Below are 11,848 nucleotides of genomic sequence, written 5' to 3' on the forward strand. Positions count from 1 at the left end.
AAAGGAAATAGAAAAGGGAACAAGTAATTGGACTTAGTAGGTTGAATGTAATTGGATTTTCTGAGAACACAAGCACTAGAATAGCTCTTTTAAATAAATATTATTATCATTGAGGGAGTGTAGGCTGTTTGCAGACATTGAGATTCAATAATGCAGAAATTTAAATAATGAACTTAAACTGGTATTTGTCAAAGTATATAAAAACTACATGTACTAATACAATCAATCCATCATGCCATACAACCATAAATGTACATGGAACAAGGGGGAATTTTGTGGTACTAGACTTCCTAGAAAAGCTACTATAACTACATGTAGTTCTAGATATACTATACACATGAAATTGTAAAGGATATGTCCAATACTAATTAATGAGACAGGTCAGACTAGTCAAAGCTGTAAATCTAATGTATCATACACATATTTGTAAACAAGTCTGACCACTAATTTAATTACTGAGTACATTAGTTCTCATACTAAAAATATTCTTCACAAAAAAGACAAAATACAAAAATCGTCATAATTTCTTAAAAATATAATAAAAGCTCAAGGTATGCATTGAGTGCGTACATAAGTTCACACAAATATAAATGATAATAAAGTTCATCAATCCTAAGCATTGCTCTCATGCTTACTGTGGTAGGCATCATATGCTCTCTCCTCTTCCTCTCTCAGCTTTCCCTTCTCATCTTCATCATCATCTGGGAAGGATTTAACAGCAGTAGCCACTTTGGGTTCTTCTTCCTTTACTTCACTGGAGACATTGATACGAAGCTCAAGCTCGGTTCCTTCTTTTGATGGTGGGCCATCTTCCTTTTTCGCCTTTTTAGAATCCTTTCCATCATTAAGGGACTCAAATTGGGCTTCGTGGTCTTGGTCCTTTTTTGTGTAAAACTTTAAAGTTCCCTGGCCATCTTTCTCAAAGTCAAAATCAGTGTCTTCAATAGCAGCATAGGCATTATTATCTACTGCAACATAGTCATTCTCTACTGCCATCACTCCTGTCTCTTCTATTTCTTTTATTTCTTCATCCTCTGCCTCTTTCTTCTTAGAATACTCCTGCAGTGTCACTCCTCTCTTGAAAAAACTCTTCCCATCAGAAAACGAAAAACTCGGGCTCTTCTCAGTTGAAACCTTACGATGAGGAGACCTTGTGGCAGTGCTGGCACCGCCTGAGGATTTGCCACGGACACGATTAAATGTTGACGAAGAGAATTCAGTAAAATCTCTCCCAGTGACACCAAAGAAGGCTTTTTTCCAGACCTTCCGAACATCTTTAGAGCGCAAGCAATGCATTATGAAGATAAAGAAACCATGGAATGCAGTCAGGAGGACGAAGAGAGCAGCAAAAAGATCACGTACGGTTTTATTAGAGTAAATCTCTTGAGTTACTAGCAGCCCAAGTCCCCAGCCTAGCCCGAAGAGAATGGATAGTGTGATGGCTATGATCAGTTGCTGTTTGAAGAAAGACTTCGATTTGTCTTTCTTGGCCTTTTTGAGTTCCTTCAGTTTCGACGAAAAGTTCTTACGGAGCAGAGAGACAATGATGATGACGAAAACGATCCAATTGAATATGTATATGATGCTAAAGGGAACAACCACACCAATGTAGAATGGGGCTTTGAAAGCGCGACAGCTAAAAATGTTTAAAAGTAATATTTAAAATAAAAATGGTCAGGTGCTTACAAGTTTGGAGGGCTACTGATGTAATTCCTGTAGTCGGGAGAAAAGCATAAAAGAACAATAAAAACTGGAGCGACTGTAAAAAATAAAAAGAGCATTTTGTATTAATTTTTATTAAAATTGAGCTATCTTACCCCAGGAGACTATCGTCACTTTGAGTGCGAAGGACTGTATTTTACGTCCTAGAACTATCACAAGATTAATGTACAGGTTGATGGCCTCAGCTGCCATGATAGCAAAAGTAACAAGAAAGAAATATTGAAGGACAGCACCAGAGAAGGCACAAAAGCCATTTGTGTTTTTACTATGTAAAGCAACGATGAATGATAGATAGAGACCCATCAAAGCAAAGCAAAGATTGAGGAGCAGTTGACCGTGATCAGATGACCTTAGCTTCCTATGAATAGAAAAGGGAAACAAAGTCATTGCTTTTACTATGCAACAATTAGTGAGTTCATGATTACATGTATTTCCTATTAAATGTAAACTTTGAGATTGGAATGATCTAGTTTCCTTACTTGCTAAGAAGATAAGAGATGATAGTGATAATGAGACAAATGATAGAGATTATGATCCCAATGTAAGACACAGAGTCAAGGAATAGTGTCAATGCTGTTCTTTCAGTAGGTTCCTCAGGAGGAGATACATCCTACAGTACACAATTGATGCCGTACATGTAACAAGGTGTATGGAGTACGTACCAGTAATATAGCAAAATTTGTCAAGTGGTCACAGTTACAGGTGACTTGTGAATCAGTAGAACCCGACGAAGTGTTACAGCCATCACTAGACCAGTCACCATAACCATCTTGAGAGAGAAAAAGAGGAACAGATATTCATAAATACATACACGTATTAGCTTTTACCATCTAGCGACTGATTCCAGAATGTGCACTGTGGGATTGATCCATTCACATTCTAAATCACAAAAAATTAAATTTAATAAAAAAACAATCTCATCTCTCACTGGATTAAGTTGAAACCCAAGATTAACAGGAGGCCTCAAATTTCTAATAGTTCCAGCTCCAACAACACTTGCTGATATGATGACACTACTGACCCTTTGATAGCTGAAACTACGTCTCAGAAAGAGTGAGTCAGTCACAAAAACAGCGTGAGATATTCTACTGATATTCTCAGGAAGCGAAGAGAATAGATTATTAGGTAGTTGAATGGTTCCAGTAGGTGGAGAGACTGTGTTACTTTCAAACGAGAGATCACCAGAGCTGATATTTCTCTGAGTGAAATCAGCAATGTTAACACTAAAAGTCTGACCCGATCTGCTAAATGCCTCGGGATCGACTTCTTGGACTGAAACGGCAAATGATTTTTGTGCTATAATGACAGGTTCCGAAGCATTAGCAATTGGAATGTTATCGACCACACTGTCTATGGCCTCCAGTATCCTGTGGTAGGAGGAAACTGAATGAAATATCCAATTAATATCATACTATAGCACTAACCTTGCAGAAGTATTAGATGATTCTTGACTTTCCTGTAAAATGTCTTGATCGACATCAATAATATTATCAACAACTTCAAGGAATGTCATCGTTAACTAATAAACCGCAATAAATAAGCTCTGTTATTATCAAGATTATTATTATTATTATTACTGTTAAATTTCCAGCCAGTTCTTCAGTGGCAGTTACCAATACGCTAACGCTAGCAGCTATTTCAGTTGATCCTAACATGCTGCTGTTACTGGTTAGTGTCTCAAGCTCTTCAACTTTATCGTTTACAGGTAACTGTAATAAACACAATTATATAAAATACACTATTGTCCTCTTTATAGTATACAATATTCACAATGCTCCAAGTGGCAATAAAATTATTATTATTAAATGGTGGGAATAGAAAGTTCTTTCTATTTGCCGTATGTGTCAACTTACATCTGAGAGACGACATATCCTCCTGGCTAAGTCACTGAAATTACATCTCTTCACATCAGGTCCCAGCCACATTGCTCCATCAGTGAAATCCCCTCCACAGTATCGAGTGGCTTTTAATGAACCACCACCTGAAGTACCATTAGACCCACAGGGACAATCGACAACTGATAATACGCCAATGTTAGTCTCAGGCCAGTTGACTGTTAGGCTGAGACTAGGGTCACCAGATGGAGAGGGGATGATAGTGGAGTTTGATAGACAACCATCTATACAATGAGATTAATAAGTGATCAGGCATTGAATATTGGAGCATTTTTTAGGAAATTAACAAATTATGATCAGAATTGTCACAAAATCCATGACAGGCAACAAACTCATTAATTCTATCATCAAAAAATCTGTGACAATAGAACAAACCCATGCAGACCCATATATAGTCTTTGCTTTTTCCTAAAATTTTATACTTTTCAAAAATAGCATTAACCTAAAAAATTGAAGTCGGAACTAGCTCAAACTTTCTACACAGCATAAGGACATCAATATGTATCAGAAAATGTAATAAAAAGTGGAGGTGATTTTGGAGTCATTTTTTGGAAAAAACCATGGGCTATAGTACAGGGATTTTTAAAGATTTTGGCCCATTTTTTAAAATGGCCGTAACTTAAAAAATTGAAGTCGGAATTAGCTCAAACTTTCTACACAGCATTAGGACATCAATATGTATCAGGAAATGTAATAAAAAGTGGAGGTGATTTTGGAGTCATTTTTTGGAAAAAACCATGGGCTATAGTACAGGGATTTTTAAAAATTTTGGCCTATTTTTTAAAATGGCCGTAATTTAAAAAATTGAAGTTGGAATTAGCTCAAACTTTCTACATGGTATTAGGACATCAATATGTATCAGAAAATGTAATAAAATTTGGGGGTCATTTCGGAGCCAATTTTGGAAAAACCATGGGCTATAGTACAGGGATTTTTTCAGATTTTGGCCCATTTTTTAAAATGGTCGTAACTTAAAAAATTGAAGTTGGAATTAGCTCAAACTTTCTACACGGCATTAGGACATCAATATGTATCAGGAAATGTAATAAAAAGTGGAGGTGATTTTGGAGTCATTTTTTGGAAAAAACCATGGGCTATAGTACAGGGATTTTTTAAGATTTTGGCCCATTTTTTAAATTGGCTGTAACTTGAAAAATTGAAGTCGGAATTAGCTCAAACTTTCTACACAGTATTAGGACATCAATATGTATCAAAAAATGTAATAAAAATTTGGGGTCATTTCGAAGCCATTTTTTGGAAAAACCATGGGCTATAGTACAGGGATTTTTTCAGATTTTGGCCCATTTTTTAAAATGGTCGTAACTTAAAAAATTGAAGTTGGAATTAGCTCAAACTTGCTACACAGCATAAGAACATCCATATGTATTAGAAAATTTAATAAAAATTTGGGCTGATTTTAGAGCCATTTTTTGGAAAAAAGCATGGGCTACAGCCGTGGTGCTTTTCTGAAAATTGGCTAATTTTTAAAATAGTCCATAACTTTTAAAAAGTTTGTCGGAATGAACTTAACTTTCTACATAGTATTTGGACATTAATATACATGAAATAGCATACTAAACCTGATTACACAAAAACATTTTCAGTGACTTACCAAATCTACTGACAGCTGCTACAGATATCTCAACTCTTAGCTGCTGCCTCAGTGAGTCCAGCTGACCTCTGACACCAGTCAATAGCGTCTGATCACCTTGTCCTCTCTCAGTTACTAATGTAACCACCACTGGTATACTACCAGGCTCAGGACTATAAGAGAATGAAGAGAAGAGAGTCCATCATTCATGATCACTGATTATAAAAGAGGTATAAAGCTACTGTTTAAATTACGACATGCAAGACTTTTATAAGGGAAAATTATTTTGGAAACAAACAAGAATTAAATTTTTCCACAGGTCATCAATTATTTAGTGCTCCTAGTTTATAAAATTTATAAGCTTTTGTGAAATATTTATTGATAAAATTTTACCTACTACAGTCAAGACTACAGTTATACTGGTACTTACTTGTCCTCATCAATGTCGAGTATTTGAATGAAGAAGAATGAGGTATCACTGATATTGCTCCCTGAGAGGTAATTGTTACTGTCTATGATCAATTGCCTAATGGCATCTTCTGATTCAGTGCCATTTAGATTGTCATAGAAATTGTCTGGTAGGACCATCTCAGCTTCATATTGGACCACATCTACAAAAAATAGAAAATTTAGACTCTAATCTTAAATAGGGAAAAATTTAGATGTTTTTTATGATTCTTACAACCACCATTTTGAGCCACTGTGAACATGCATGTTCAATGACCTCACAAATTTAATACATTAAATTCTCCAGGTACCAAAAAATGCTAAAAGTTCCCAGCCCCAATAAAAAATACCCACTATATATATATATATTTTTTAATTTTACTCACTCGTTATATTGAGTAATATTGTGGATGAACTAACTGATACATTCTTCCCATCAATGACATTGACAGCTACACAATGATAGAAACCTCTATCACTTAATAGGAGCTCATCAAATAGCAGGACAGAAGGATCAGGATTTGTATTAGGGACCAGCCTATTGTCCTTATACCAGAGGATGGTTGGAGTGGGGGAACCTGTAGCTCTACAGGTCAGACTAGTTGAGGAGTACAACTTGCTAGTTGTTGTCTGAGGTGGCTCAGTGATAACTGGTGGAACAGTAACTAGAACAACTGCAATGATAAGAAAGGGAATTGATGTATTATAAATAATAATCATCTCTTTTGATATAAAATTTCCACTCTTTTGCCTCCTCTCTCGATCTCTTCTCATTATATCAAAATTTAAAAATAAAAGTGTCATTTACCTTCTTCACAGTTTATCCCAGTATGTGTTTCAGGACAAGCACAATAATATCCATCAAACAAACTGTGGCAGTCACCATTAACACAAGGGGAACTGAGACAATTATCAGGAGGAGGAGCTAAAAATTTTTAAAAAATAATATTACATAAATTTATTTATTCACTTTATTTTGATTTTAATTTAATTTATTTTTCTCACTAAAACTAGGCAGTACATACAATTACTGGAAAATAATTTCAATGGTTCACTTACGTTCCACAACAGAGAGTATGAAAGGCTCTATCAATACACTCCCTATGTTAGCTTCATTGTCAGCTCTACAGGAGTAGCTACCATTATCAGAGCCAGTGAGTCCCGTAATAGTAAGCATACTATTAATCTGTAATACTCCCGGTATGGCGTTAGAGCGAAAACCAGTAGAGCCTTGTTCTGTTATGCTTCGTTTATTATTTTGAATAAGAAATTGGCCATCTTTCCTCCATACGATGGTAGGCATTGGTATTCCATCAGCAGAGCAGTTGAAGGACACGTTCTGTCGTCTTTCCTTCACAATACTCATACCAGCTGTGTATTGGAGTTTAGCAGGAACTATAATTAAGAAAAGGGCAAAAGTAATAATTCATACAGTGCTATATTATTCCTAATTGATTGGCAAGAATTAATTTGCCTTTGCCAATTAGATGTACTTTGAAGCAGCTTTAAATTTTCTTTAAAAATCTAATTTCCATTGGAATCAGCTCAAACTTTATACAAAATGCATTAGACAATTTTAATGGATTTTCTGCTACAATTATGATACATTAATTATGCTTACCAAACACATCAAAATTAGTAGTTGCAGTGACATTAGCCGCAGGATTGCTCACGGTGATCCTGTAGGTTCCTCTATGCTGCAACTGAGCTGATGAAAACATTAACCTTAGACCATCATCAGATAAACGAGAGGTATCAAAAATCTCAGAGTTGAGAGGAGTATAAGTATTAGTACCAAGTCTTTTAAAATTCCATTGAATGGTGTGATTTCTGATCAAATCATTCTGATTGGTAATACTAAATGAAATATGCGAAGTAGTATTAATGACAGCACTGAATCTATTGGAATCAGGTCTCACTACTGCTGGAACTGGAATGAAAAATAAATGAATTAAAACATTTTGAGTGTTTCTATTCTTGAACTAACCTTCAATCTGCAATTTCCCTGAAAAGGTATGACTATATTGCAGGCTGGTAGCAGTACAAGTGTAATTCCCCTCATCTTTTTTCTTGTTCAAGTTCCTAATAGTCAGTGTAGATGATAGAGTTATGCCTGCTACATCAGTAGTGATAGAAAGATCAGTATTGCTGTAGAGAGTAATCCCATCACGTGCCCACAATACATTAGGATGAGGAAGAGCAGTGAAGTTACAATATGCTGTGTATGGCTCAGATTGAATGGAATAGTTTCCAATAAGTCCTTTATTAAACTGAAGTGGCTCTATAAAGATGAAAGTCTAAATATAACAGTAACCCTGTATGTCTTACCGTATGTAAGTATATTTATAGTTCCACTGGCTACTCTTCTTTCTACTAAATCATTCACTGCAGTACAGGTGTATTGTCCGGTTGATGTTAATGACCCTTCAAATCTGAAGGCACTTGATAAAACACTATCAGTCAGAATTTTATTTAAAATTTGTTCATTAGGTAATTCCCCTCCATCTTTTGACCAAGTGACCACTGGTCTTGGTACACCACTAGCAGTGCAGTTCAATGTCAAAACAGTTTTATATTGTACTTGTGTCACATTTGAAGTAGATATGATTGATGGAGGAACTAAAATAACAACAACAACAATAATAACAATAATAACAACAACAACAATAAAATAATAACAATAACAAATTGTCATGGTCATTGCTTAATTGTAACAATAAAAGTATTATTAAAATATTCATACCTTGTACATTAAGAGTGATTCCTGCAGCAGATGTTCCTCCTCCATTACTAGCTTGACAGTAATAAACACCAGCATCAGATACCATCACATCATTAATAACAAGTTGGGTTGAGCCAGCAGTATTAGGAAGAGTAGATGTGCTATTGGTGATAGTATACTTGAAGCTGTTACTTAGAGTACTCCCATTAAATCTCCATGTTATTGCAGCTACTGGTGTGCCTACATTCTCCAGTGTGCATGTCAATGTAGCACTGGATCCATTCAGTACAGAATAGTTTAGTTTAGGAGCAGTGATGCTTGGAGGTATTCCAAGGACTAGTAGTGGAAGAAATTTATAATACAGAAGAATATACAAGAAATGAATTGTTGTCATAAAATGCAACCAATAATAATAATAACAATAATAATAATAATAATAATAATAATAATAATAATAATCAGGAGTCCATAATTATGCTATGCATAACTTAAATATAACTGTATGCATGTAAAATTCAAGAGCATAAGTAGACTATATTGATACTGTGCATTAATTACTTACAGTTGGTGCAGTTAATTCCTTGATAGCCAGTACCAGTACAATCACAGGTGTAATTGGAAGGAGCTGAAACAAGTGTACAACTACCTCCATTCTGACAAGGACCCAGTTCACATATATTTGATAGTGAACAAGTACAAGTGCTATTGTCAAGTGTATAGCCAGCTTCACAGCTATTGTTACAAACTAGAAATGAGTTAAAATAAAAAATAAATAAATAATGTCTATCCTGCTTTTAAAAACTAACCAATGTTTAAGTATAAAACAAAAGATAAATGATATCCACCGAATTGTTGAAAGGCAGTACATTCATAAACTCCTTCATCAGTTGCTTTATCTACATTCTTTACTGTCAGAGTTGAAGTTACAGTAATCCCTTGAATATCAGTAGTAACGGAGACTCTGCTGTCATTACTAATGAAAAACCAGAACACAGTAGGCAAGGGAATGCCAGAGAAGCTACAATTAGCAATAAAAGTGTCTGACTGGTTCAAAGTTACAAGGGGAGGAGGATCACTCCCAGCAGAATTAAGAGGTTCTATAATACGAAATTAAATAACTTACATTTCCACTATATTATACTTACCAAAAACAGTAACATTGACTGTAGTGTTTACTATTCTCCTCTCAACTAGATCATTGACTGCCTGACAAGTATAAATTCCATCTGAAGTTAATGATCCCACAACAGTGAGCATAGTAATGATTGTATCTGATGTATTACTACTAGTATACTGATCAGTAGGTATAACTATACCATCCTTGAACCAAGTGATATTCGGTAAAGGCACTCCACCAGATGAACAGTTCAATGTAATAGTATTATTATATTGCAGTAATATACTGTTTGGTGGGGTAACTATGAAATATGGTGGCTCTAAAATATAGAAAATAAATTATAAATTAGCATTAGCATAAATGATGACACAAACCTTGTACATCAACACTGATAGTAGCCACTGAAGCTCCAGCAACATTAGAAGCAATACAATGATATGCTCCAGAATAAGAGGTAGTAATATTAGTAATATCTAGCCTGGTTGAGTCCTCAGTTATAAGAAACAGTGAATCATTAGTGATTACTGATCCAGCAAATGTCCATTGGATAGCAGCCCCAGGATTCCCAGCATGATGTAACACACATCTCAGTGTTACACTAGAACCATTCAACACAGCAACATTTGATACAAGAGCTGATATATTTGGGGCAATATAGTTTGCTAAGAGTATAAAAATCATAGCATTTAATACAAATAGCCAGAATCTAATTACTTACAGTCGGTGCAGTTAATTCCTTGATAGCCAGTACCAGTACAATCACAGGTGTAATTGGAAGGAGCTGAAACTAGTGTACAACTACCTCCATTCTGACAAGGACCCAGTTCACATATATTTGACAGGGAACAAGCACAGGTGCTATTGTCAAGTGTATAACCAGCTTCACAGTCATTGTTGCAAACTATAGATATATAAAAGACAAAAGTACATGCATGTAAATAATAATGCTTAAATTTTAAGTATAAAACTAACCAATGTCTAAAATTTTGTATGAATAAATTATTACATACATATCTCTGGAAGTACAACTATACATTCCTTCATCAGTTGCTTTATCTACATTCTTCACTGTTAGCGTTGAAGTTACAGTAATGTCTTGAATATCAATACTAGTGGTAATGGAGACTCTACTACTGTTACTAAAAAAATTTTCAGTACTGTTCATGGAAAATGTACCGAAAAACCAGTCTATTGTTGGCAAAGGAAAACCAGAGAAACTACATTGAATAATAAAGGTATCGGACTGGTTCAAAGTAAAAGTATAATCAGTGTCATCATCAAGTACAATATCAAGATATTCTATGATGCAAAAAACTATCATAAAATAAGTAATCACTATTATACTTACCAAAAACAGTAACATTCACTGTAGTATTTACTACTCTCCTCTCAACTAGATCATTAACTGCTTGACAAGTATAATTTCCACCTGAAATTAAAGATCCCACAACAGTGAGCATAGTAATGATTGTATCTGATGTATTACTACTGGTATACTGATCAGTAGGTATAACTATACCATCCTTGAACCAAGTGATATTTGGTAAAGGTACTCCACCAGATGAACAGTTTAACGTAATAGTATTATTATATCGTAGTGTTAAATTGTTTGGTGGGGTAACTATAAAATATGGTGGCTCTAAAATATAAAAATAAGAATTAGCACAAATGATGGTACAAACCTTGTATATCAACATTGATAGTAGCCACTGAAGCTCCAACAACATTAGAAGCATTACAATGATATGCTCCAGAATAAGAGGTAGTAATATTAGTAATATCCAGCCTGGTTGAGCCCTCAGTTATGAGAAACAGTGAATCATTAGTAATTACTGATCCAGCATATGTCCATTGAATAGCAGCCCCAGGATTCCCAGCATGATGTAACACACATCTCAGTGTTACACTAGAGCCATTCAACACAGCAACATATGATACAAGAGCTGAAATATTTGGGGTAGTATAGCTTGCTAAAAGTATAAAAAAATCATAAAATGTAACGTAAAGAATCATTAATTACTTACATTCGCTGCAATTATTTCCTTGACATACACAAGTACAGGTAGCAGCGTCAATTACATAATTAGCTTGACAGAGTAGAAAACAGCCTGAAAAAGAATGGTGTTTACTTATAGATACAAAACAAAACACAAGAAGTTTGCACAAACATTTTTATTTCAAAAATACAATCATGAGTATACGTACTTTCAGATGGTTTCAATTCCAAGTTTCCAGTGTAAGAATAACCAACGAACTGTTGCAAGCCATAAACCATTGCTAATATCTTGTCATTACTGTTATCAGACCAAACACTAATCTCACTGGTACCACTTAAACTGTAACTGTTAAACACA

At 34.9% G+C, this 11,848-nt stretch overlaps 1 protein-coding gene across 2 annotated transcripts; it reads right to left on the bottom strand.

Moving 5' to 3' along the window:
• Positions 1–460: 460 nt before the first annotated feature.
• Positions 461–11,842, bottom strand: LOC100632616 (hemicentin-1-like). 2 transcript variants are annotated; one of them, XM_019994493.1, is made up of 29 exons: positions 11,700–11,842; positions 11,519–11,602; positions 11,177–11,464; positions 10,843–11,133; positions 10,467–10,793; positions 10,213–10,395; positions 9,869–10,156; positions 9,523–9,813; positions 9,184–9,474; positions 8,940–9,122; positions 8,399–8,713; positions 7,984–8,274; positions 7,643–7,936; positions 7,277–7,585; positions 6,715–7,050; positions 6,464–6,580; positions 6,042–6,329; positions 5,639–5,819; positions 5,230–5,381; positions 3,576–3,841; positions 3,300–3,431; positions 3,147–3,241; positions 2,651–3,089; positions 2,550–2,601; positions 2,385–2,491; positions 2,202–2,332; positions 1,818–2,080; positions 1,687–1,759; positions 461–1,636 (listed from the first exon to the last, which is right to left on the bottom strand). In XM_019994493.1, exons 1-29 carry the CDS (start codon positions 11,767–11,769, stop codon positions 613–615), a joined length of 7,161 nt encoding a protein of 2,386 aa, XP_019850052.1. In that variant the 5' UTR covers positions 11,770–11,842; the 3' UTR covers positions 461–612. The 2 variants fall into 2 exon arrangements, with proteins under 2 accessions (XP_019850052.1, XP_019850053.1); XM_019994494.1 differs by lacking the exons at positions 9,869–10,156; positions 10,213–10,395; positions 10,467–10,793; positions 10,843–11,133.
• Positions 11,843–11,848: the final 6 nt, after the last annotated feature.

Source organism: Amphimedon queenslandica, unplaced genomic scaffold, assembly GCF_000090795.2.
Source record: "Amphimedon queenslandica unplaced genomic scaffold, v1.1 AMPQUscaffold_13471, whole genome shotgun sequence".
Classification (NCBI taxonomy): domain Eukaryota; kingdom Metazoa; phylum Porifera; class Demospongiae; order Haplosclerida; family Niphatidae; genus Amphimedon; species Amphimedon queenslandica.

Excerpts from the sequence above, each read along its gene's own strand:
- LOC100632616 (XM_019994493.1), bottom strand. The coding sequence starts at position 11,769 with ATGGTTTATGGCTTGCAACAGTTCGTTGGTTATTCTTACACTGGAAAC. Across the intron at positions 10,396-10,466 it reads ATACAAAATTTTAGACATTG|TTTGCAACAATGACTGTGAA; the intron begins GTTAGTTTTATA and ends ATATATCTATAG. Across the intron at positions 1,637-1,686 it reads ATCAGTAGCCCTCCAAACTT|CTGTCGCGCTTTCAAAGCCC; the intron begins GTAAGCACCTGA and ends AAACATTTTTAG.